The sequence below is a fragment of the Arachis ipaensis genome, chromosome B02, assembly GCF_000816755.2.
Source record: "Arachis ipaensis cultivar K30076 chromosome B02, Araip1.1, whole genome shotgun sequence".
Lineage (NCBI taxonomy): Eukaryota > Viridiplantae > Streptophyta > Magnoliopsida > Fabales > Fabaceae > Arachis > Arachis ipaensis.
The window spans coordinates 3,291,692-3,319,683 of NC_029786.2; the positions used below are offsets into that span (position 1 = coordinate 3,291,692).

A 27,992-nucleotide genomic window follows, 5' to 3' on the forward strand; every position below is an offset into this window, starting at 1 on the left:
TGGTCGTTGTCACGGTCCCATGCCCCTGCGCTCGCTTCGCTGGCGGCAGAAGCAAATGGAACCGCATCTGGTCCCTCGGGTGGTGGTGGTGGTGGTCATCTTCTTGCTACTCACGGTCTCTATCTCACATCTGGCCTCGATCTCTCCCTTCCCTACGCTCTTCATCGCCGGTAACAGAGGCAACAGGTCCCGGTGGGCTGGTCTTCGTTGTCGTCTTCTTGCTTTGAGCCTTGCCGTCAACTTCTTCTTCGCCATCAGCTTCTCCTTCGCCGTCAGATTCCTTCATGCAACCCGATTTGGTGAGTTCCCCCTGTTCTTTCTATTTCAATTCTGTTGCTGCATCACTGCACTTTGATTTTGTTGCCAAAATAATTTGTTGCTGAAAGTTGAATGTGTTACTGAAATTTGTTATATCATAGTTTATGTTTTTGTTGCTGCCTGAAAGTTATCATAGTTATCATAGCTGAATTTGTTGCTAGAACTCTAGAAGTAGAATTTGTTGTTAAGTTGAATTTGATGTTGAACCTATCATAAATGTGATTGTTGCTAGAAGTAGAATTTGTTACTGGATAACCGACTTGAGTTGAATTTGTTACTGAACCTTCTTGTTGTGTTGCTAAATCTTTTGTTGCTGTATATTAAAGGATAAGAGATAAGAGAGTTAGTCAATAACAAAATCAGTTTGGTACAGTTAGTTAGGGTTTGTTATTCTGATGTCTGATCTTTTTCTCTTTTTCAACTCTGTTATAAATAAAGCTCTTGCATCCCTCTAAGAGGTGTGTAGAATTGATTCATTGATGGAAGAATAAGATGAAGTTAATTCAGTTCACTAGTTTCTTGTACCTCTCTCTTCAAACTCTTCTTTCTCTATTTCAGATGTTCTGCATAACATCATAATGCAGTGTTTCTTATGGAATATATAGATGCAAATCAAAGTGAGGAAAATGTTGATCAAGCTCCAAATTTGTCCTATGAAGATATAGATGTCGATTTTAAGATCACTTGGACTTGATTATCGATTATGTTATCTTTTGCTTACTCTTGTTTATTTAAATAAAGAAAGTATTTTGTACTAGAACAATACTGCAGGTCTTCGAAGAAACCTTACCAAATCCCTCAATTGTGAAAGATGAAGGTAATGGAAAATTTGATGTGAAGTGGAAAGAGAAAAGGAGCAGAATGTCCACGACTTGTGGTGGTGTAGGAAGAGATTTGCACGCTTCTCTGTTCTAGAGGCTTTTGATTGCTTTTCCTTCGGAATGTCCTTTTTCGGTTCCTCAGTTTGGTGGTTTTGAATACTCTAGCAATACTGGTAGTGTTTAGTTTTCTCTTTCGATTTAACTCATTTCATATCTGAATTAAAGTTTCCTAAACTGAATTAAAAAAATGGAAATGTATGTTACGAAACATACTATTGTTCTGTGCCCCTTAAAATGTTTGAGTTCCTTCAATTTTGAACGATTTTACTATAGATATTATAGTTCTTATACATTTTGGCATAGATTGTAGTTGATACCTGTTAGTTTACTTCTTTGTTGGTAGGGAGAACATAATTTCTTGGTGATGAAAATCTTCATTTTAAGGACTTTGTATGTTCTCTATCTTCTTTGTGCACTTTGATTAATTGTATTTTGTAACATCCTTAGCTGGCTTGTTTGGGTCACTTACATAGGACTTGATGCGACATAAAATTGGGGTAGCTGTGTAGGAGCAGCATTAATATAGCACTTCCATTCTCATTTCCATCATGTGCTGAAGCATCCACGAATTGATTTGAATGAGAAATGTTGCTATTCATTTAGGATCCTTTCATGTGCAGATGGAAGAGAACTTGCCTCTATTACTAGTTTCATTGCATACGCTGCTAAATCTATTATGACTAACTTAAACAGCTTGCAAATAAAAACTAATTAGTGGTTGCAATGTATTATGATAATATGAATTGATTGAATGTTTGTTACATAGGTTTTTGAGGAGCCATGTGAAGCTCAGACTCTCACAAGTCAAGAAGGTCTTCAGACTCCCAATGTCCGAATTTTCTCCCTTTATTTTTTACCTTCTGTTTTTTATGGATGACTTTATGAACTCTAGTATTCATTGCTGAGGCTATTTTTTAAACAGTTGTGATTGATTTGGCTTTGTTGCCTTTTGCAGGTGAGTAGTCAGCGCTTGTCTGTTGGGATGACACCCAAAATTCTTAGGCTGCCGAAACCTAGTGAGATGCTTCTCTCTGTCCATGGATCACCTTTTGGTGTTTATGGAAGCTATATATGGTATGAAGCAAATGTTCTATTTGAAACTATTGCTATATCTTGTTCATTTAGTTTCCTTGTTGCATGAAGAGATACTTTCTTAAAAATAAACTACCAAGAATGGTACTCGAAAGTTTATGCCGCTAATAAAAATAACCTAGAAAGATAACAAATAAGCTCCAAAAGATTTAAAAAGTGAGAAAACTAACCGGATATTAGTTATATTTTTTCATAAAATACTTTAGATATTAGATTTCAATGCGATTTTTTGAAAGTATTATTAGAAAAATGAGACTTTGTCATAGTTAAAATTTGGTGATTTGTCAAGGAATTTTTTCAATGCTTTTTGTGAATGATTGAATTTAAAATAAAATGCACAAGTTGTTTGCTAAATACAAAATTCCTTTATCATTTATGTAAAAAAAATATGATATTTTTGTTAATTTTGTCACGTTTTTAAATCTTTTGAGACTTCTTTGTCATTCATAGAAATCTTGTTTGGTTATTTTTCATAGCAATATGAGTTTTTGGTGCAATTTCGGTAGTTTACCTTGTTCCTAATAGCATGTGAGCTATTTTTAGCTCAATTTGTTAGTTACTTTATAAGCTAAGCTCTTAAGCCGGTGAGCTACTGAGCTTGAGCTAAAAATTTGAGCTCATTTATTAAATGAGTCAAACTTAACTTTGCTATGTTCCATTAGCAGGGTTGTATATTCATTTGTCGGTTCACATAGATATGTAGATGCCTGAGACCTTGGCATAATATCACCTATATCATTATATATTATCAATAATAATATATAATATCTCAATTATTTGCATAATGTGTCTTGTAGATTAAATATGTTGAAAATAAGTATGTACTTATAGCCAAAAGCTTAATTAATATCTAAGGGTTAATGTTTAAAATGGTCTTTGAAATTTTACTCGTACATCAAGATTCCATAACGTTTGCAATGTAGCATTTGGATTAAGTCCAAAGTAGTTTTTGAGATTGTTCGTTTGCACCGAAAAAGTTTTTGAGATTTTAAATACATTATAAATATCTTTAAGATTAAAAAAATTGTATTATTATCATTTCAACAAATATTTATCGTCAAAACTAAAGTAACGTCATTTTGTCTAAGTCAAGTTACTCAAGATATGATGTGTAACTCGACAGAGAGGGGATAGAAACCACGTGGTGCAATTTTTTTAATCTTGGAGATTTGTATAGTGTAATTAAAATTTCGGTGATTTTTTTTTGTGCAAGCTGCCAATTTTAATGACCACTTTAGATTTTAACAGAGTTTATATCGTAATATTTTCTCTTATGTTGCAAATAATTGGTGTTTTTTTATCTTAAAGTAGTTGGTGTTTAATCCATGGTCTGACTATTGGCACACTCTTCGCTCAAAGATAAAGTCTCTATATTATATTTAGTGAAAAGTATAAAAGAATGAGTTATATGTTAGTATCCTGTTTAGTTGAAGATAAATATAGAAATTGAAATAAAGAAAATTACTAAAATATCCTTATTAATAAAAAAATTAAAATTAGAATAAAATTCCCATTCGGTCATCCCACACATTGAAAACAAAAGAAATAAAGAGAGAGAGATCAGAGACTGAACGAAAAGATAGGGAAGAAGAGGAAGGAAAGAGAGAAGAGGGGAGGGAGAGATGACGCCGATGGTATGGGTGTTCGTGCAGTTTGGATAGGTTTTGAGTTAAACACTCATTTGATTCGAATACTAATTTTACTTGAGGTGCAGTTTGGATGGAATCGGATTTGTGGTTTTGTAAATTACAAAATTAAACATACATAACAAGTTTCAACATCAAATTTTAAATAACAAACAACAGCATAACGAATCTCAATAGTATATTGAAAAATCAACAATAACATAATAGAAATAAAATTTATAAGTTGGTAAAAATAAATAAATAATTTTTTTAATTCATAATAATAATAATAATAGTAATAATAATAATAATAATAATATTGCCAAGCTTAAATCAGAAGCTTAGTATAACAATATGTAGGAATCAGATTTGTAAATCTAGTAATGACCTAATGGCCAATTTTAATTAAAGACAAGTTAAAACTTTCACAATTTAACCCATGGATTATACAAGTCTAAATTGAAACCATAGCTTACAGTGGATGTCATGCCACTTAAACAAAAAACACAATTCAAGATAGTGTGTTGAAATACCTAAAACCAAGTAACAGTATCTGGAATGTTGCATAAAACATTGTTTCCAACTAAGTAACACATTGATAACAAAACAAACATAACGAGCAATATCTAAAGATTTTTCCATTTATTAGAAGGTAATTTTGCCATTAGCTTGAACTTCTGTAGAAGAACATATGGTGCACCAGTTTGTATGACAGAAAAATGTCTCTTTCTCTTAGTTAGTTGACTCGGTGACTATTTCTTATTGGAGGAGGTTATTGCTACTGTACTTTTGTTCTTGGCCAATGGTTGGGCTGAAGGTGCTTTAGGATTGGACTAGAATTGGTTATTAGACTGAGTTGTTGCATTCTTGGGTTGAGCTGCTGATTTCTTGGGTTTAGAAGCTAGTTTTTTGGGTTGAGTTGCTGGAGGGTTGGGTTGTGAGGATGAAGTCTTCCTCTACTTCCCTTTTTGAACTATTTGACCAGGGAGTTGTGAGGATGAAGCCTTCCTCCATCTCTTAGGAGCTTTGGCAGCTTGTTGTGTTGAGATTTGGGCCTATGAAGGTAATCACAATTATATAAAAAGAATCAGAATTAAATACATAACCAAAAAATAAAATATATACATAGCATAAACTCAAGTAAACCCTAGAGCATAATGGCACATACACTCTTATTAGATTTTGTGCAGCCCCCTTCTTGTGCCCTACATCACCACAATTAGAGCATCTTTGAATTTGACCCCTCTGTGATAGGTGATTCTGGCTTCTGTTCTCCTCATCTCCAGATCCTCGCTTCCTCTTTTTCACAGGTATGTGACTTGGCCTCCTATAAGGAGGTGGCATGACATCATCATATTGGGTTCTCTCCTATAAATCCGGTCCATTCAGAGGGTATATCACCTTCTGGTAGCAGCACTTATGGTAAGCATCTTTCTTTTAGCAATCATCCCCATAGGATTTTAAATCTAGTCCTTTGAAGTTAATGCAACTAATGGCATGAGGACATGAAATTTCACTCATCTGCCACTTCCTGCAAGAACACTAAGCAGCAGCCAGATCCACAATAAATTTATCTAATCCACACATGACCTCATATTTATTAGTAGCTGACCAGTATGGCCTCCAGTCCCTAGCTAACCTTGCCCCTTTCTCCAATTTATTCCTAATTATTGGCATAATATTTTCCTAGTAAAGCTGAATCCTATCTCTATTGGCAACCTATCTAGTCATGAGATACACCATAATGTCATCTAACATGGTTACAATAGATTTTTCTCTTGCCTCTACTATGATAGCATTAAAACTTTCACTCATGTTATTAACAAGGATATCACATTTTGAATGAAATGTAAATCTAGAATGCGACCAAAACCTGTGTGTAATGTCGTTTAAATGTCAAAATTCCCCATCATTACAAGTCTCAGAGATTTCATTTCCTTCTCCCAATCCCTCCAATGAGTTGCCTTTGCACACTGCCACATTCTGTTCTTCAGCTCTAAACTAGGAAATTTCTTTCTGAAATTGCTATAGAGATGCCTCATGCAGAGTCTGTTGTCACCCCTGGTATGACCTCTTCAAATGCTGGTAACAAACCTTATGAAATGAAGGTGAGCATGCATTTGGTTAGTCCATAAATCATTGTATCTAATTTGAAACAATCATTATTTGTTAAAGCATAACAATAATGTAAACTGTATCATTACCTTCTGCTGATCAGACATGAAGGTGCATTTTCCAATTTTCTCCAACTCCAAATCCTCAACAAGATGGCTCAGAAACCAAATCAAGGAGTCATATGTCTCAGCTTCAACCACTACATAAGCAATTGGAAGCATCTGATCGTTCGGGTCTCTTCCAATTGCAGTCAACAATTGTCCACCCTAAGGAGTCTTTAAGAAGCATCTGTCCAAACTAACAAACGGTCTACAGTGTTGGAAGATTTTCTTGCATGCATCAAAGGATACATACAGTCTCTGGAATATACAATAATTCATCAAGATTGGGTTCTGGATCTCCTGAGCAAAATCCAGGGACCGAATCATTTTCAGGTAAACGGATGATCCTGGATTTGCTCTTAGAAGTTCAAACAATAATCGTTAATCCTCTTATACTGCTCTCTAAATGCCCTGAATCTGGCTCAATGCCTTTTGCTTGGTTTTTACTGCCATTGATTTAGTCACAGTCAGATTCCATTTTTTGTATGCCTTTGCCACCAACTCCTTTATTTTGATTCTTGGATTAGACTCCACCTTCTTCTTAAACTGGTTGTCTAGCCATTTGGAGTTCATTATGCCAATCCTGTGTGTTTGCATGCAAGTATGTTGCAAATTTAAGCTTCTTAATTGCCATGTTGACTCCTCCCCGCCAACCCAGTGTGCATAAAGCCAAAAGAGGCACTCTTTGTGACAAACAACCCTCTTCCAATCTGTCCTCCACCTCCTAACTCTCCTGAAACACCCTCGTTATGTTCCCCACTTTCCGCATTCTGAAATTCTATTTCGACCTCATCATCAACTGCTTCAGTCACAGGGTCATCATCCTTTACTATCACACTCCTTTCTTGCTCTCCTTCAAATACCAACTATCTCAAGAACAGCACCATTAAGTTTCTCACTTTCAACGCCCCAATAACTCCCCCTACGTCAATATAACCAATTTTCGGAAATCCATCCGCATCCCCAATATCATAGACCACAAACAAATCACCAAACCCCACATCTCAATTACATCTGAGTCACCTTTTAACATCTTCAAGTTATTTTTCCGTAGTTGGATCTTTATACCATAATGCTGCAATGTTGGACTCCAAGTATCCAAACCGTCTTAATTCTTCACAGGCCTCAACACAGAGCACCGATCGCCATCAATTTTTTCGATAATTATAGTTTGCCCCTTCAAATACTTAAAAATACCCCGTTCTCATATCCGAATGCACCCCATGATGCACCCTCATGTAAATACACTGTCTTCTACTCAAACAACCCTATTATGATTCAACATAATACATTACTAAAACAAACAAGAAAGAAAAGAAATAGATCATCACAAACCTAGCTTTATCCACCGTCAATGCAGTCTACATTAAACCCTAAACAATTCAGATGCAGCAACATTGTTGTAAAGCTTAAACCACCCAAATGTAAGAAATATTTGAGGTGAAGCCACATTGCATGGAAAGCAAGCTTACCTCAACAACGGCTATTTGCAGTGATGAAGATGAGTGACGAATGCGACATCACGCCACACCCTCGGTCAAACTCCCAACAACAAAATGTCTTCAACCACTAGCGTAGATCATCCTCGCAGGAACACTTTTGTAGGGTTTCACGCAAATGTTTAAAAGACCAAGTGTGTTCTCAAATATTGTGAGTTATTTGAGGAAGACGAAATGATTTCACGAGAATGACATGAAGGAAAAGAAACCATAAAGAGCAAAATCGTCTTTAAAAAGTATTTTTTAGCCCGAAGGACGATTTAAAACCAACTTGAACCTTAGGGACGATTTTGTATGCAAAAAAAGATTAGAGACAAAAAAAAAATTCCGGCCTATATATTAAGGACCAAAATTATACTTAACCATATTGTTTATTTGGTTAAATTATCTATTTTTATTATGAATTAAGTTAATTACTTTATGATAGTAATTTATTTTATTTTTGAAATTTATAAAAATTAATTGTTAACTTTATAAAAAATAAATAAAATTATAAATTCTATGTAATTATTAAATTTATTTTATTGAGTATATATTCAAATAGGTCTCAAAAAATTTCGTATAAGACGATTTAGTCTTCAAAATTTTTTTATTATAATCAAGGTCCCCAAACTTTATATAAACGAGACATTTTAGATATCTAGTTAGTCAAAGTCGTTGACTACTAACAATAAGAGTAGATGTGGTCGTTAAGTTGCTGACGTGGCCATAACGTTGCCACGTGTCGCCAGTCGGACTAATAAGTCTCCCAAATTAAAGGACAAAAGCGATGTTATTTTTTTTTTTTGGGATAAAATGCTGCTTTTCTACTTAAATTCTGAAATGAATGACAAAACACAAGAGTTCTTATGTGAATGCCAATGCAAAAAATTTTGATATAAATCTAAATGCGATTGGTATATCTGAATATAAATGTTGTTGTTTTAATTTAAGTAAAAATGCAGTGTTTTGTCCAAAAAATTTAATTTAAAGAATCTATTAATCTGATTGGCGATACGTAACAACATTATAGTCAGCAATTTAATGGTCACGTAGTCTTTGGCTGTTAGTAATTAACGGAAACCTAATTGTTTTATAAAGTTCAAAAACTTTGATTGTAAAAAAATTTCATTACACCAAAACGTCGAATATGAAATTTTCTGAATCTTATTTGACCGTATATACTCTATTTTATTTATTACAAAAAATCCTAAGAACATTTGCCTAATAATTTCCTATTTCGAACCACAGGGTTTCCGCACCAGTAAGCCCCCCACAAAACCACAAACCAAACGACAAACCCTGCGCCACCTCTTCCACCACCATCATGGCACGGATAGCCAGGTCCTCTGCGCCGCGCCTGCTCTACACCTTCTTCTCCTCCTCCGTGCCCCCGGCATCCCCATCGCCGTCTCCGTCTCCGGCGTCGTCCCTCCTTGCCGGTGCATTCCACCTGCGGCACTTCTCGTCGGGCAACGCTGCTCGAGCGAGGGCGGCGGCGGCGGACAAGGAGCCATGGTGGAAGGAGTCCATGGAGCGGTTACGCAGCATCGGGATCTCTGCTCACATCGACTCCGGCAAGACAACTTCGACGGAGCGAGTGCTTTTCTACACTGGTCGTATCCACGAGATCCACGAGGTTCGGGGCAGAGACGGCGTCGGCGCCAAGATGGATTCCATGGACTTGGAGAGGGAGAAAGGTATCACTATCCAGTCTGCTGCTACTTACTGCTCTTGGAAAGACTATAAGGTAATATCTCTTTCTCTGCTATTGATAAACTGTTCCCCTTCTCCAAATGGTTTTGTTGTTTTGCTATTCCTCAAATGATAAAACAATATAAAAGTAGTTATTTACTCCAATTTTAGTCTAATTTTTCAAAAAGTAATTATTTTTTTACGTTTTCTGTAAAGAAAATGTGTATTGAAGTACCTGTCAATCTACTAGTGACTATGATGAATCAGTCAGTTTCATTTCAGTGTTGAAGTTATGATTGGAGTTGAGATTCAGTTGGATGAATTTTATGTGGTTATGAGTTGACTGAGCTCAGACTGAATTTAAGTATTAAATCAATTTTGAAGAGCTAATGAGCTTTTAATGTATAGTGAGATTTGAGTGCTGTTGTTACTGCAATCCCTAACATACTAATTATTGTTATGGATTAGTTATTAGTTATGATGGAGAATGGAGAAAAGGTTGAAAAGGTTTCAATGTGTAATCATTCTTAAGTGGAATTGAGAAAATAAAAAAGTTAGTCTGCTAAGCAAAAGTAAATTGTCTCGATGACAGTCAGAAATGTTGAAACATTGGAATATTGGAATAAGAATTCTATATTATACTTGCAGTACTGATGACTTCCTTCTTTTATCTCTTTGACTTGCTAATTATTTATACTTTCTAATTTTTGGGTAAAAATATAATTGTATTTGTATTTCTTTTGGGAAATTTGTCATTGCAGATTAACATAATTGACACACCTGGTCACATTGATTTCACCATTGAAGTTGAGAGGGCTTTGCGTGTCCTTGATGGTGCTATTCTTGTACTTTGTAGTGTTGGTGGTGTGCAAAGTCGGTCCATCACGGTAGATTGACAAATGAGAAGATACGAGGTTCCAAGACTTGCATTTATTAACAAGCTTGATCGAATGGGAGCAGATCCATGGAAAGTTTTAAATCAGGTTCATTGGAGATTAATGAAGACTGTATAGATGATATGTTTTATAGTTTTATTGCCATTCATACGATTTTATGGGAGAGAATTTCGCAGATTCGGTTCCTCAATCCCTTGGTTGCTGATCTTTGAGAAATTAAGGAATTTGAAAAAGTTGAACCTCTTCTAAAGCTGATTTTTCATGATAAAACCTTCTGTAACCTGTTTACTAAAAATCTTCTATGACTTCACCTTAATTTTTATATGTATATAGCATCACATTAATTAAGATTTTGCAGCAATATATAAGCTATCAAATTTTAGTTTGGTAGTTTAGTAAGTATTATTTGTTATTACCTTTGTGCATTCTGGAAATCCTTTTAGTTTCCTTTTGATTCATTATATCATTGTCACCATACTTTCTTTTTTATTGTATTTATATTGATAAAAGAAGAAAATCATTAATACGGATAGAAGGAGAAGGAGGATAAGAGATCATATATTCAATAGCAAAATATAGCCAAAAGTGCTTACATCATCATTATAGTTGTATAACTTTTTTCTCATTTGAGGACTATACTTTTACAGGCACGATCTAAACTTCGGCATCATAGTGCTGCAATGCAAGTTCTGATAGGCTTGGAGGATGATTTTGAGGGACTTGTTGATCTTGTGCAGTTAAAAGCATACTATTTTCGGGGTTCTAATGGGTTTGTTTCAAAATTATTGCTGTTTATTACTAAAATTAATTCTCCTTATGGCTTACTTTTAGCATGCTCTATTGTTGCTTATTTCAGTGAAAAAGTTGTCACTGAAGAGGTGCCTGCAGATATGGAAGCCTTGGAAGTAGAAAAAAGGCGTGAGCTCATAGAAGCTGTGTCAGAAGTTGATGATCAACTTGCTGAAGCTTTTCTTGGTGATGAGCCCATATCACCTGCTGACCTTCAGGTCTGTGGGTTTTCTTTTTTCATTTTTCGGTTTTTTTTTTTTCCTTTCCCTCATCCCTATTGAAGTTTGGTATTAACTGAAACTGAGTAGAGAGAGAAGATATTTTCTGAATCTGTTGTATTTATCCTAATCTAGCTGGTAGAGTCAGTTTCTTAAGTCCCTACTCTTCTAATCAAGTTAGAGTGTTTTCTAGCTTTCTCTATTAGGTATGTTCATTATTTGATTTATAGGATATGCATCGAATTTGGTTTACCTCTGACAATTATTTTGTTGGGATGTTTTATTGTTGATTACATAGAAGTCTTGAGCATTCTAGATGTGTATCAGAAATAGTAAAGGCATAGGTGTGTCAATGGGAAGTGGTCTTGTTATTTTATGATTATCAGTGAAAAAAATTGCTTATATTGTAATATGTATGGTTTCTGCTAATAAAAGTTGTAAGCATGGTTCTTTGGTTCTTCGTTGATGCTTAGTTCTTGCATTTTTCACTCACTTCGGCCTATGGTTTTTCACCAATAGATTATCATGAAGTTGATGTACGGCATTCTCCTTTAGCTTTATATGTAGTTTAGAATATTTAATTATTTTATTAAATATTGAGTTTTATTATTGTGATGTCATTTTTCTTTGAGCAGGAAGCAATTCGTAGGGCCACCATAGCACTGAAGTTTGTACCAGTGTTCATGGGTAGTGCTTTTAAAAATAAGGCAACCATTGAATTACCTTTAGTTATTATGTGTATTCTATGCTATATAGTCATTGCTTTCTATATTCCTCCTCTTTACATTATTAATATGTTGTATCCTTATTTTCCATATGTACACAATGCACCTAATTTGGATATTTATTTTTTTTTTTCCTTTTCTTTTTTTGAGAACTTAAATCCTCTTGGCATAGTTGCCTCGACATTCTGTAATACACAACTGCTATAATGGTTGAATATGCATATATGGGATCATAAATGGCATGCATCATGTTAGCAGGTATTTAATATTTGTCAGGATGGCTCAAAATATTAGGAGTGTAAAATATTCAAACATTGCAAGAGGTAGCTTAAGTTGCCCAACCTACTAGATCCTTTACGTTTGTTTTGATTGGATCATAGATGTCTGGGATTTTTGATCCCATCATATGCCCAAATGAAATCAAATACAGGTCAATTTATGACCATACACAATAAATATAAAGGAATAAAATATTTTTTCCTGATAAATTTTTATTAGAATGCTGCTGTGTTTATAACTATCTATTACTGACTACTCGTCTCCTATTTGTGTTCGATCTCCTATCTTGCTTGTGATATTCTGGATTGCTCTGTTAATGTGGCGTGTAATGTTTTGTAATTTGTATCATTTATTAAGTTACCTTTTGATCGGATTTGTGTAATTGATGAATCTTTTCATCATCAATTCGTCTCGGGCTCTCAAGTTCAAACTCCCAAACGCCCAAGAGGTTCTCTTGTACATGCATATGCTTGCAGGCATCCCTATTTTTACCTTCTGCCTCTTATGCTTTTCATTGTCTTCTGTTACTGATACAGGGAGTACAGCCACTTCTGGATGGTGTACTTAATTATTTGCCATGTCCAATTGAAGTTAGTAGTTATGCCCTTGACCAAACAAAGAATGAGGAAAAGGTACCTGATTTGTAAGATGTTTATCTTTGTTTTGCTTTGATATTATGATCTATTTGTCATAAATTGTCAATTGGCCTCTGAATTTGCAGGCTATTTTTTAATGATGATTTATAAGTTTCTTTATATTTATAGATTAGATATATATTTGAGTGGGAGTGAAAGAAGAATATTTGGTTTGAAGAATCATACAAGGAAATATATGGAAAATAGAGTAAAACCTAGAGAAAGGGGAAAAACATCAATTAAGAACTTGGTTAATTACTCGAATAATTAAATTTTCATGGATTTTTTAAAATGTAATTACTAGTTAAACATAATCTTTAAAAAAGTTAAAAATTCTCATGTGGACATTTTCTTGCATCTATAGTAGCATTTGTAAGACTCCAGGCAGAAAAAGTAAATACAAAATGAAAAATAACATAACTTAGATTTAACCGGGATGATAACTATTGCATAAGTTTTCAAAATATAAATCACAACTTAGTCAAGGGAAGGTTAAATTATTTTGATAGAAAAAGAAATTTTATTAGGAGAGAGAAGAATGTACACAAGAGGATGGAATATCCTCACATGGATACAAAATGGTATCACCCAACAAACAGGACCATGTACTAAAGCATGCCAATCCCTTTGAATGTTAGCTAGAGGAAGTGAGGAACACCCTTAGACAGACCATGTACTAAGCACCAAAGCGAGGCCGAAAAGGTAATCGTATCTCAATTAAATGAGTAGTCGAAAAGGAGCTGTTAAAAGGCATGGACTTCCTTTACAAGTTTCAACCGAATGCGCCAAAACACTGAAAAGTTACCAGTTGTATTTGCTTCTTGGTATGATCCAAAACTCTGAATGTGGTAATTAGAAACTGATGCAAATCCATCGGGAAAAACCCAAGGATTTTAAATGATACCAAAAGGCCTCAAGAGTTCTTGCTGTGGCAATGAGAGGCCAGCAAATGATTTTGCAAGCCGATTTTGCATTTGTGCTCTTGTTTCTTTTTTTATTGAATAATTTATCTATGCACTTTCAGGTTGAGTTGACTGGAAGTCTTGATGGGCCACTTGTACCGTTGGCATTTAAGTTGGAGGAAGGGCGGTTTGGCCAGTTGACATATTTAAGGTAATATAACTTCAAACTCTTTTTCAACATATATATGGCAGTATCAAGTTAGAGAAGTTGGCTGTTATGAGAGTGAGAGCAATTCTTGGCTGCATCATCGTACATGAATGGTTGACGTACTTTAGAGCTCACATGATTACATAAAGAAGTCACATCTCGTATGACTGTATGTAACAACTGGTACCAATTGTAGGTAGAAAAGAGATCAAACAGTACAGAAACTGAAGGAAATGGGTAAAATCCAATGTGGCTTTACCCTTCCCCAGGTCATATGTGTTCTTTACTGAGAAAGGAAAAAACAATGTGTGACAAATGGCAGGCTTTTGAGAGACCTGACCCTCTCCTAGTCTGATTCTAATCCCAACAATCTGAATGCCCTCCTCAGCATTTTGTCACCTCCCAATATACTCCCCAACTCTCTTTTCTAACAAAATTATTTCACTACCCTTCCCCACCAGTCTTGCCGCCCAGAGTTACCAGTTCCTCGGGCCCATATTGCGCTCCCCTCCTCCCCGTCCTGAGCATTTTGTTTTCCCACAACCGAGATTTACTCATTTCATTCTCACCATTAACCATTTTATCACTTTCCCTGCGTGTGTTTGTCTGCATATATTTTGTTTTGAATGTGTTAACTTTGTAAATTACACAAAATTATTGGATTGTTTTCTCAATTTTCCTTCCCCCCGGCTTTGGGTGTTGAAGAATTTACGAGGGTGTGATCCACAAGGGCGAGTTTATTATTAATGTAAACACCGGCAAGAAGATCAAGGTAAAATCTAAGGCTTTTTGTGATTGTGTTATTCATGGGCATATGTGCAACTGAATCCTGGAATTTTTTTTGGCTAATGCTATGCTATAAATCATAGGTGTAACTCTCAAGATTTTTCCAAACACAACTTTGCAGTAGTGTTTTGTTGAAATCTTCAGCTTTTTATTATTTCCTTTAGATTTCATCTTGGGAAGAGTAATAAATTACATGACATAAGATTATAGCAATTATTCAATTTTAATCTACCCTGGGTTCATGAATTTCTTTAAAACTATGCACCAAAATTTTGTTGTTGTGCTACCAGTGATGTAATATTTTCACTAGTTAGATCATTAGGTCTGTGCTTTCATGTATTGCATTTCAAAATTAGAATGAATTTTTGGCTAAATGTTTTTCTTAATGGATGCAGGTTCCTCGCTTAGTTAGGATGCATTCTGATGAGATGGAGGTTAGGTTTTGGATTTACAGTATTACTGGCGGATTTTCATGTTGTTGGTATTTTTTTCTCATTATTTTTTTATGGTAAAGAGGAACTCTTATCCCCTTGTCCTACCCAGTTTGTTTAGTTTTCTCTTCATATTAAAAAAAGTCTTCTTTTATCAAGAAAAAACAAAAAAGAAAAGAAAAGAAAAGAAAAAGAAACTTTTGTTGGGTAGGTTATAGGCTATTGTTTTTGCTATAGAGTAACTTGGTAGGGGTACCTTTCCCTGCTTGATTTGTTACGAAGACTGTTTAATATATTTCAATAATTAAATATATTTAATATTCAATTAGGATTTTATCCAAATTGCAGGACATTCAAGAGGCTCATGCAGGGCAAATATTGATTTCTGGAATCCTATATTGTACCTTTATTTATTCAAGATTTAATTAAGGGTCTTGTTAACAAGTGTTAAGGCACTTACTAAGAATACTATAAGAACAAGTAAATGTTAATTTTTTTTTTTAATTTTTCTGTGCACTTAATGCAAACCAAAACTTTTCTATTTTCTCTCTTAACCAATGCCCATAGGAAACTCTCAAGTTAAATCTTTTAAATTAATTTGTAAGGCTCTAATTGTATAGTTTAATCAATTTTTTAGGCTTAATTACTGTCAATCCTTCTCAACAGCTGTTAAACATTCTGAATTTCTGATAATTGAGTCTTTTGTTGTTAGCAGTCTCTGCCTATTGATGTAGAGAATGAATTGCACTCAATTTTGAACTTAATCTTGTAGTAATATGTTGCCTAAGTTAGTTTATATTGGCCTTAATACATGATTACTTGTCTAGCTTTTTTCCATCCATTGGTTATTAGGAGATACTTTTACCGATGTATCAGTTAAATACACAATGACTTCCATGAATGTTCCTGAACCTGTAATGTCATTAGCTGTACAGCCAGTTTCAAAAGATTCTGGAGGGCAAGTAAGTAGTTTCTTTATGTAACACACTGACCACCCTGTCCCAGCTTATCATGTATTTGATTTTCTTGGTATATCACTTGCAGTTTTCAAAAGCTTTGAATCGCTTCTAGAAAGAGGATCCTACATTCCGTGTTGGTTTAGACCCAGAGAGTGGGCAGGTAATGTTCTATTCTATTTATCTAGATCATAAAAGTGGCAAATTTGTTGTACTTGCAATGACATAGTTTACCTTTGTTGTTAGACTATCATTTCTGGAATGGGAGAACTACATTTAGATATTTATGTTGAACGTATTCGGAGAGAGTATAAGGTACCTATTCCTTTCCCATGCATTAATGTTAATCCTTGCTGATACTGGTTTTATATTTCCTGCTTCTGGAGTTTCATTATTATGTTCCTACTTGTTAAGGTTGATGCAACTATTGGAAAGCCCCATGTAAACTTCAGAGAAACTGTTACACAACGTGCTGATTTTGATTATTTACACAAGAAGCAATCTGGAGGGCAAGGTCAATATGGACGGGTAATCGGGTATGTATCGGTAATTTTTATATTAGTTACCATATCCATGTGTATAAATATCCTTTTTCTTTTCTCAATAAAAGTGTAATAATCCTTAGATTTAAAACAAATTGGATAAAGCCTTCTTCTCTTTGCTGTGGTTCTGGTTCTGGGCTAATGGCTTCCGTATAAAGTATATCTTACTTTATGATAGCAGCTGATTGTGAATTTGTGATGTTCCAACTTATCCCTAATCACCTTTTGTTTCTTGATGCTTAGTGAATTCACTATGTTCTATGTTTGCAGGTATATTGAACCACTTCGGGCAGGATCACCAACTAAATTCGAATTTGAAAACCTCCTTGTTGGGCAAGCTATTCCATCAGGTTTTATCCCTGCAATTGAAAAAGGTTTTAAGGAAGCCGCCAACTCGTGAGTGAAATTTTCATCATTGCTTATTTGTGATTTCTACTTTAAGTCTAATTGTTGTTCAACATATATTATCTTATTCCCCATGAATGTAATAAAGACCACCGAAAAATGTAATGATGGAATAAGTGAGCATTCAAAAGTAATTTATGGGGACTAAGAATGTAATATTGAGGAAGCCAAAGTTCATTCATAGGCATATTTACGAAACATCAATTTTATTATGCGATTCAGCCATGATAGTATTACAATACTCATTTTATGGTAACGTAATGTTGCTTTCATACAGGGGGGCTTTAATTGGACATCCTGTTGAAAATCTTAGAGTTGTCTTGACAGATGGTGCTACTCATGCCGTTGATTCTAGTGAACTTGCATTTAAGTTGGCTTCTATCTATGCTTTCAGACAGGTTCTTTACAATTCCGCATCCATATTCATAACATTGCACATATCATCCTGATAATATTGTCCATAGTTTTGTTCTCATAGTAATGACCATATTCTTTGATATTTGTATCAGTGCTATACAGCTTCCAGGCCATTTATATTAGAACTTGTTATGCTTGTTGAGCTGAAAGTACCAACAGAATTCCAAGGAGCTGTTGCTGGTGACATTAACAAGTGGGGTTCTTATTTTATTCTATCCTTGTTTCTCTTTTCAAATGGTTTATTTATGATATTGGTTTATTTATGATATTTTTATCTATGGTATTGGTTTATGATACTGGTTTATTTTATTCTATCTTTGATATTGGTTTATTTATGATATTTTTATCTATGGTATTGGTTTATGATACTGGTTTATTTTATTCTATCTTTGATATTGGTTTATTTATGATATTTTTATCTATGGTATACGATGTCAGATTTTTTTTTTTTATTAAATTTTAATTTAGGTTAAGAGTTTTTAAGTCATCTTAATTAGTGGCTAGAAAAACTGACAGAATGCTTTTTGAAAAAACTGACAAAACCTATGCTTTGCCTCTGATACCACTTTTAGACGGTGATTATAATGTGAAAAAGGTTAATGAACTCCTCAATTTTTAGATTTATATACACTAATTAATTATTACTCATAATTATAATATATAATAAAGAAGAACATGATGAGTCCTAATTGATCTTAATTAATTCTAGTATATCCTAATCGATACATAAACACACTTTAATATAATATTAATCATAGTTATCAGAACCAAATGACCAGGTGACCCGATTACTGAATCAACTGGTGGGTCACTGGTTTATCCGGTTGATCCGGTCATAATTTAAAAAATATAAATTATATAAATAAAATTAAAATTACATACTAAAACTTAAAATGTAAGTCTTTACAAATATAATAATAATCAAATGTTAATTTTTAGACAACTAATGATGCAAAAAAAGATAATAAATTAATTTTTAATACAAAATATTTTTTCTATTTAAATAAACAAGAACAAGCAAAAGATAACATAATTGATAATCAAGTCCAAGTGATCTTAAAATCGAAATTTATATCTTCATAGGATAAATTTGGAGCTTGATCAACATTTTTCTCATTTTGATTTGCATCTATATCTTTCATAAGAAACACTGTATTATGATGCAGAACATCAGAATAAGAGAAAGAAGAGTTTGAAGAGAGAGATACAAGAAACTAGTTGCATTGTATGATAACTATGATAACTTTCAGGGAGCAACAAAAATATAAACTATGATAACTTTCAGGCAGCAACAAAAAAAAAAACAAGAAAATTGAAACAGAAAGAACAGGGGGAATTCATTAACAAATTCAAGGTTCATGATAATCAGTAACAAATTTCAGCAACACATTCGGTTTTCAGCAACAAAATTAAAACAGAAAGAACAGGGGGAACTCACCAAATCGGGTTGCACAAAGGAATCTGACGGCGAAGGAGAAGCTGATGGCAAGGGAGAAGCTAACGGCAAGGCTCGAAGCAAGAAGACGACAACGAAGACCAGTCCACCGGGACCTGTTGCCTCTATTACCGGGGACGAAGAGCGCAGGGAAGGGAGAGATCGAGACCAGGTGCGAGACAGAGACCGTGAGAAGCAAGAAGATGACCACCACCACTACCCGAGGGACCAGATGCGGTTCCGTCTGCTTCTGCCGCCAACGAAGCGAACACCGGGGCACGGGACCGCGACGACGACCAAGGTGAGTGGACGAGGTGAGAGACTGAGAGAGCGACGAGGTGAGGCCGTGAGAGACTGAGAGTGACGACTGTCGAGGTGAGGGGAGAGACGAGAAAGGGACTACTGAGTATTGAGTTCCGACTGCCGAGCTAGAGATGGAGAGATCACAGAGACTGGCTGGATTAGGGGGGTTTTACTTAGACTCTCAGAGTCAAGAGTCTCAGATTTGGCATTTAAGCATAGGGTTTCATCTAAAGGGAAAGGTTAGGAGGGGGGTTATGAAAGGACGCCGTTTCAAGTATTAGGAAGAAAAAAAAATAAGAACGACCCGAATCGGGTTAAATTAACCGGCCGGGTCATTGGATTTCACGAAAACCCGTTTGGTCGAACCGGGTTCGACCGGGTCTGTTGCACAACCAGTTCAACGAGTGGCTTGGCCCGACCAAGTAACGAAGTGACCGAATTTTCGGTCGAACCGGCCAGGTCAAGCCGGATTTGATAACTATGTCTACAATAGACCACAAATAGAGATACAAATATCCTACACAATATAATTTGCAACATCCATGTACAGGTCTCCAACATTCATTAAAAGTTTTCAACTATCGTCATTTTGATCTACATTATTACTTAATAGACCAAAAATTACAACAGGTGGATAGCTTTTTGTCATCTCCCAAAGCAATCACTCGATATTTCCTCACAACATCCTTCATTATTTTTCCTCCATCTTATGTTATATGTCCATTCCCTTTGTAGCATTTAGTAACATGATACATATATAGAGATATCTTTTAGTCATCACAATATGTTTTTAGATGCCCTTTATATCAATGCATATCTCAACTTTGCTTTCTTCCTTCTTTCTTTCTCTTTTTATTTCTTTCTCTCTTTTTGCTTAACTCATTTTCTTCCTTGACATCTTTTGATTGTAAATTATTAATTTTTTTTAATCCAAAATGGGACAAAGTGATCCCAGAGATTGTGTTTCTTGAACTTCTCAACTTTTTTAATGAATAATAACATTCTGTGTGATCTGATATATTTCAATTAACAAATTAACATAGACAATAATAAAAGACAGAAATATGGTTGGTCTAACAAGCAGTCATCAATTGCATAACCAAAAAAGAGTCGCATTCCGTGAATAAAGGATAAATTGAGAATCGCAAACAATCATATGCAAGACACTTATTAAATTGTATTTAATGAAGATCGATTAGTGAACCTAAATGGTAAGCAAAACAGAAGCAAACTAAGGCCTTCATTCTTCCATTTGTCTTTAATTAAATTCAAATGACAAGCAAATTAAGTCCCTAAAATGTTAACTAGTTCATTCTTTTATAAAGCAGCAAGGTTTAATCATACACAAGCAAATTAAGCCTCTATTTGGGAAGAACACATCACAAATATTAAAAAGCTCTAACTAAATTGAATAAAGTTTAATCACACTGTATTTTCATCTCATAAAGAGGCAACCCAGAACCAACCTAATAAAAAAGATAGATGAACAAAGAAATTTAAAAATTGAACTAATCCATATTCTTAACTAATCAAGTCATCAATATTCAATAATCAATTAATCAAAAATCAAGAGATGCACAGAAAAGTAGAAGAAAAAATACGTCATCAATGTCCATTTTATTAAGCAAATTCTAGTGCCAAAGCTCTATCATTCGAGAAAATGACACAAAACAATCATACAAAATACCATAGTTTAAAAATAAATAAATTCAATTCACAGAGCAAGAGGAAAAAATATTTAGATAAAATCAAACAAGAGACACAAATTTAGGTTCCAAATTGAGAAATGACAACAAATAGAAGATAAAGAAGGAGAACGCATACCTAATTTTCTGAAGGAAGGAGACGTTCGTTGCAGTGCTGGTAGCAGAGTTTGCAGGCGGCGGCGGAGCCTGCTAGTGGATAGAATAGCGGCGGTGTGCGTAGAGAAAGCAAAAGGTAAGGTTAGAGAGGGAGTACAGAGTAGAGAGCACAGCAGCAGCGAAGAGAGGAGAAGTGAGCAGATCGGCATCGAGCTCAAAGGTTGCAGCCTCAACAGCAATAGTAACAGTGTACAATGAAGAAATCAGAGGGATGCTGGAGAAAGAAGTGGCTGCCGTTCTGGTCTACGACAGGGTGGGAGACTGAGGGGCTATGGAAGAAGAATATTGGAGATTCGAAAGTAGTGGGTATTGTTGGGTAAGCAAAGAGAAAATGGAATGTCATAGTTGTTGGGGTATTTTTTGGAGTGTTTGTCACTCATGTATTAATTTGAAATCTTTAGATTTTTTATTTTTGTTAATAGTTTATNATATTATAAAAATATGTTATAGGTGTGTATTAAACCAAAGATCTCTCACTTAGTGCAAAACCCTAAAAAATACCCTAAAAAATCCTAGAAAACTCCTAAAAACTCCTAAAAAAAATTCTAAAGAATTCTGGAAAACCCTAGAAAACCCTAAAAAACCCTAGAAAACTCTAGATAACCCTAGAAAACTTTAGAAAAACCCTAAAAAATCCTAAAAAAATCTAAGTACCCTAACAAACCCTAGAAAATCCTAGAAAATCCAAGAAAAACCCCTAAAAAATCCTAGAAAATCTTAGAAAATCCTACAAACCCTAGAAAATCCTAAAAATTCTAAAAAAACACTTGAAAAATCCTAGAAAACCCTACAAAACCCTAGAAATTCCTAGATAACCCTAGAAAACTTTAGAAAAACCCTTGAAAACCCTAGAAAACAATAGAAAAATCCTAGAAAACCTTAGAAAAATCTAGAAAATCCTAGAAAAACCCTAAAAATCCTAAAAACCATAAAAAATATAAAAAAAAACACTAAAAATCCTAGAAAATTTTAGAAAACCCTTGAAAACAACCTAGAAAACTTTAGAAAACCCTAGAAAACCCTAGAAAAATCCTAGAAAACCCTAAATAACACTAGAAAATCTTTGAAAACCCTAGAAAACCCTAGATAACCCTAAAAATCATAAAAAATCCTAGAAAAAACCATAAAAAATCCTAGAAAAACCATAAAAATCCTAGAAAACCCTAAAACCATAAAAAAATCCAAGAAAATCCTACAAAAAAACTTAGAAAACCCTAGAAGATCCTAGAAAATCGTAGAAAAACCATAAAAACCCTAGAAAATCCTAGATAACCCTAAAAAAATCCTAGAAAACCCTAAAAAATTCTAGAAAAACCATAGAAAACCATAGAAAAACCTAGAAGATCATAGAAAACTATAGAAAAACCCTAGAAAACCCTAGAAGATCCTAAAAAATCCTAGAAAACCGTAGAAATCCCTAGAAATCTCTAGAAATCCCTAAATAACACTAGAAAATCTTTGATAACCCTAGAAAATCCTAAAAAAAATCTTAGAAAATAATAAAAACCCTAAAAATCCTAGAAAACCCTAGTAAATCTTAAAAAACACTAAAAAGTCCTAGAAAACCAAAGAAAACTCTAGAAAAACCTAGAAAATCCAAGAAAACAATAGAAAAATCTTAGAAAACTGTAGAAAAATCTATAAAACCCAAGAAAAATCCTGAAAAATTCTAAAAACCATAAAAACACCCTTGAAAGTCCTAAAAACTCTAGAAATCCTAGAAAAAACCTAAAAACACATGAAAACTCTAAAAACAAAAAAAAACATTAGAAGATTCTAAAAAATCCTAGATAACCTTAGAAAACCCTAGAAAAACATAAAAAACCCTAGAAAACCCTAGATAACCCAAGAAAAACCTTAGAAAACACTAAATAACCATAAAAAATCTTAGAAAATACAAAAAACCTAAAAACCCTTAAAAAAACCATAGAAAATCCTAAAAAAATCCCTAGGAAACCCTAGAAAATTCAAAAAAATCCTAGAAAATCATAGAAAATCCTAGATAACCCAAGAAAACCCTAGAAAAATCCTAGAAAACCTAAGAAAAAATCTAGAAAACTCTAGAAAACCCTAAAAAACCTTAAAAAATCCTAGAAAAAACAAAAAAAAAATCCTAAAAAACCCTAAAAAAATCCTAGAAAACCCTAAAAATCCTAAAAACTCTAGATAAACCCAGACAAAACCTAGAAAATCCTTGAAACCCCTCAAAAACCTAAGAAAATCCTAAAAAACCTAGAAAACACTAGAAAAACCCTAAAAAACAATGAAAAAAAGTCTAGAAAATCCTAAAAACCTAGAAAAAACCTAGAAAACCCTAGATAACCATAAAAAAACCCTAGAAAATTCTAGTAAAACCCTAAAAAAATCCTAGATAATACTAGAGAACCCTAGAAAACCTTAGATAACCCTAGAAAATCCTAGAAAAATCCTAAAAAACCATAGAAAAATCTAGAAAACTCTAAAAAACCCTACATAATATCATTTGCAACATCCATGTACAGGTCTCCAACATTCATTAAAAGTTTTCACCTATCATATTTTAATCTACATTATTACTTAATAGACCAAAAATTACAGCAGGTGGATAGCTTTTTGTTATCTTCTGAAGCAATCACTCAATATTTCCTCACAACATCCTTCATTATTTTCCTTCCATCTTTTGTTATATGTCCATTCCCTTTGTAGCATTTAGCAACATGATACATATATAGAGATATCTTTTAATTTAGTCATCACAATGTGTTTCTAGATTCCCTTTATATAAATGAATATCTCAACTTTTCTTTCTTCCTTCTTTCTTTCTCTTTTTATTTCTTTCTCTTTTTTTGCTTAACTCATTTTCTTCCTTGACATCTTTTTATTGAAACTATTAATTTTGTTTTAATCCAAAAAGGGACAAAAGTGATCCTAGAGATAGTGTTTCTTCAAATTCTCAACTTTTTTCAATGAATAATAATATTCTGTGTGATCTGATATATTTCGATTAACAAATTAACATAGACAATAATAAAAGACAGGAATATAGTTGGTCTAACAAGAAGTCATCAATTGCATAGCTATAAAGGAGTCTCATTACGTTAATAAAAGATAAATTGATAATTGAAAACAATCACATGCAAGACACTTATTACATTGTATTTAATCAAGATGGATTAGTGAACCAAAATGGTAAGCAAAATCTAAGCAAACTATGGCCTTCATTCTTCCATTTGTCTTTAATTAAATTCAAATCACAAGCAAATTAAGCCCCAGAATGTTAGCTAGTTCATTCTTTTATAAAGCAGCAAGGTTTAATCATACACAAGCAAATTAAGCCTCTATTTGGAAAGAACACATCACACATATTAAAAAGCTCTCACTAAATTGAATAAAGTTTAATCACACTGTATTTTTATCTCATATAGAGGCAACCCAGAACTATCCTAATAAAAAAGATAGATAAACAACAAAATTTAAAAATTAAACTAATCCATATTCTTAACTGATCAAGTCATCAATATTCAATAATCAATTAATCAAAAATCAAGAGATGCACAGAAAAGTAGAAAAAAAATAGTCATCAATGTCCATTTCATTAAGCAAATTCTAGTGCCAAAGCTCTATCATTCGAGAAAATGACTGATGAGCGGATATTTTATACGCTTTTTGGGGTTAATTTCATGTAGTTTTTAGGAGGTTTTAGTTAGTTTTTATATTAATTCTAGTAGTTTTTAGGAAAAATTCATATTTCTGGACTCTACTATGAGTTGTGTGTTTTTCTGTGATTTTAGGTATTTTTCTGGCTGAAATTGAAGGAGTTGAGCAAAAATCTGATTCAGGCTGAAAAAGGACTGCTGATGCTGTTGGATTCTGACCTCCCTGCACTCAAAGTGGATTTTCTGGAGCTACAGAACTCGAAATGGCGCGCTTCTAGTGGTGTTGGAAAGTAGACATCCAGGGATTTCCAGCAATATATAATAGTCCATACTTTGCACGAGGATAGACGACGTAAACTGGCGTTCAACGCCAGTCCTCTACCCAATTCTGGCGTTCAGCGCCAGAAAAGGAGCGAAAGCTGGAGTTGAACGCCCAAAATGGCACAAAAACTGGCGTTCAACTCCACAAATGGCCTCTGCACGTGAATTGCTTAAGTCTCAGCCCAGCACACACCAAGTGGGCCCCAGAAGTGGATCTCTATACCATCTGCTATAGTTTACTCATTTTCCGTAAACCTAGAGAAGACAGAGGAAAGCAGAGATTCAGAAGACAAAGCATCTCCAAAACTCCAACATATTCTCCATTACTGCATAACAAGTAACCTTTAATCCATGCTCTCTTGTTCATTCGCAATTCAAATGATAAACATAATTGACTTCCTGACTAAGATTTACAAGATAACCATAGACTGCTTCAAACCAACAATCTCCGTGGGATTCGACCCTTACTCACGTGAGGTATTACTTGGACGACCCAGTGCACTTGCTGGTTAGTGGTACAAGTTGTGAAACGTGTAATTCACAATTTGTGCACCAAGCTTTTGGCGCCGTTGCCGGGGATTGTTCGTGTTTGGACAACTAAACGGTTTATTTTGTTGCTTAGATTAGGACAAATTTCTTTTTTTTGTTTAGAGTCTCTTATTGTTTTCGTGTTAAAAATTTTAGAATCCTGATTTTCTTTTTAAAATATTTTTCAAAAATAATTTCTCTATTAAATCCTGTGCCAAACTTTAAGTTTGATGTTTTCTTGTTGATTTTCCTTTGGTTTTCGAAAATTTTGGTTTGGTTTTCTAAAAATTTTAAGTTTGGTGTTCTTCCTTCGTGTTCTTGAGTTTTCCTTGTGTCTTGATCTTAAAATTTTTAAGTTTGGTGTTCCTTTGTGTTTTTCCTTCCAAAATTTTCGAAAATAAGGAACATTAGATCTAAAAATTTTAAATCTTGTGCTATCTTATTGTTTTTCTCTCTCTTCTTAAAATTCAAAAATATCTTTTCTCTCTATTTTAAAGCATCTTTTTCGAAATCTATTTCTAAAATTTAGATTTTTATTTCAAAATTTAAAACCTTTTTCAAAAATCATCATATCCTTTTCAAAAACATCTTTAAAGATGTTCAGCCTTATTTGGAGGATTCAGGGGACATGAAAGAGCCTCTGAACTTTCTTCTGAAAGAGGAAAAACCTCCTAAACCCGAGCTCAAGCCACTGCCACCATCCTTGAAATATGCATTTCTGGGAGAAGGTGACACTTTTCCAGTGATCATAAGCTCTGCTTTAAATTCACAGGAAGAGGAAGCACTTATTCAAGTGCTAAGGACACACAAGACAGCTCTTGGGTGGTCCATAGGTGACCTTAAGGGCATAAGCCCAGCTAGATGTATGCACAAAATCCTATTGGAGGATAATGCCAAACCAGTGGTTCAACCACAGAGGCGGCTAAATCCAGCCATGAAGGAAGTGGTGCAGAAAGAGGTCACCAAATTACTAGAGGCTGGGATTATTTATCCTATTTCTGATAGCTCCTGGGTGAGCCCTGTCCAAGTCGTCCCAAAAAAGGGAGGCATGACAGTGATTCATAATGAGAAAAATGAACTGGTTCCTACGAGAACAGTTACAGGGTGGCGCATGTGTATTGACTACAGAAGACTCAATACAGCCACCAGAAAGGATCATTTTCCTTTACCATTCATAGACCAGATGCTAGAAAGACTGGCAGGTCATGAGTATTACTGCTTTTTGGATGGCTACTCAGGCTATAACCAGATTGCAGTAGATCCCCAGGATCAAGAGAAAACAGCATTCACATGTCCATCAGGAGTGTTTGCTTATAGAAGGATGCCTTTTGGGCTGTGTAATGCGCCTGCAACCTTCCAGAGATGCATGCTCTCTATTTTCTCTAATATGGTGGAAAAATTTCTGGAAGTCTTTATGGATGACTTCTCAGTATATGGAGACTCATTCAGCTCCTGTCTTGATCACCTGAAACTTGTTCTGAAAAGATGCCAAGAGACCAACCTAGTTTTAAACTGGGAAAAATGTCACTTCATGGTGACCGAAGGGATTGTCCTTGGGCATAAAATCTCAAACAAGGGAATAGAGGTGGATCAGGCAAAAATAGAGGTAATTGAAAAATTACCACCACCTGCCAATGTTAAGGCAGTCAGAAGCTTTCTGGGGCATGCAGGATTCTATAGGAGGTTTATAAAGGATTTTTCAAAAATCGCAAAACCTCTAAGCAATCTGCTAGCTGCTGACACGCCATTTGTGTTTGACACAGGGTGTCTGCAGGCGTTTGAAACGCTGAAAGCTAAGCTGGTCACAGCACCAGTCATTTTTGCACCAGATTGGACATTACCATTTGAGCTAATGTGTGATGCCAGTGATCACGCCATTGGTGCAGTGCGTTGTTTGATGTATGGGGAATTGACTTCATGGGACCTTTCCCACCATCATACTCAAACACTTATATTTTGGTGGCAGTTGATTATGTATCAAAATGGGTTGAGGCCATTGCCACACCCACTAATGATACTAAAACAGTGCTGAAGTTCCTCCAGAAACATATCTTTAGCAGGTTCGGTGTCCCTAGAGTGCTAATCAGCGATGGGGGCACTCACTTCTGCAATAAACAGCTTTACTCTGCCATGGTTCGGTATGGAATTCGCCATAAGGTGGCCACTCCATATCATCCACAAACTAATGGGCAAGCTGAAGTCTCTAACAGAGAATTAAAGAGAATCCTAGAACGGACAGTAAATACCCGTAGAAAGGATTGGGCACGGAGCTTGGATGATGCTCTGTGGGCTTACAGAACAGCATTCAAGACCCCTATAGGGACCTCTCCATACCAACTTGTGTATGGTAAAGCATGTCACCTGCCCGTGGAACTGGAACATAAAGCCTACTGGGCAACCAGATTCCTAAACTT

The 27,992-nt window shown here is 34.7% G+C and overlaps 1 protein-coding gene and 2 long non-coding RNA genes across 3 annotated transcripts; 2 read left to right on the forward strand and 1 right to left on the reverse strand.

Moving 5' to 3' along the window:
• Positions 1,553-2,206, forward strand: LOC107623252. The gene is made up of 3 exons (XR_001616390.2): positions 1,553-1,589; positions 1,966-2,028; positions 2,155-2,206. It is a non-coding gene; the product is annotated as an uncharacterized LOC107623252 (long non-coding RNA).
• LOC107623241 (elongation factor G-2, mitochondrial-like) lies at positions 8,803-17,687 on the forward strand (the record flags this gene model as incomplete). Its single annotated transcript, XM_016325432.2, is given in 17 exon segments — positions 8,803-9,360; positions 10,067-10,288; positions 10,849-10,970; positions 11,058-11,208; positions 11,844-11,915; positions 12,749-12,844; positions 13,872-13,960; positions 14,663-14,729; positions 15,139-15,177; positions 15,523-15,550; positions 15,994-16,136; positions 16,219-16,293; positions 16,377-16,445; positions 16,545-16,666; positions 16,943-17,068; positions 17,355-17,475; positions 17,587-17,687. Coding segments are annotated over 17 exon segments (2,066 nt in total), but the record flags the coding sequence as incomplete, so codon positions are not given.
• LOC110268635 lies at positions 17,685-21,513 on the reverse strand. Its single transcript, XR_002356906.1, has 2 exons — positions 18,933-21,513; positions 17,685-18,644 (listed from the first exon to the last, which is right to left on the reverse strand). It is a non-coding gene; the product is annotated as an uncharacterized LOC110268635 (long non-coding RNA).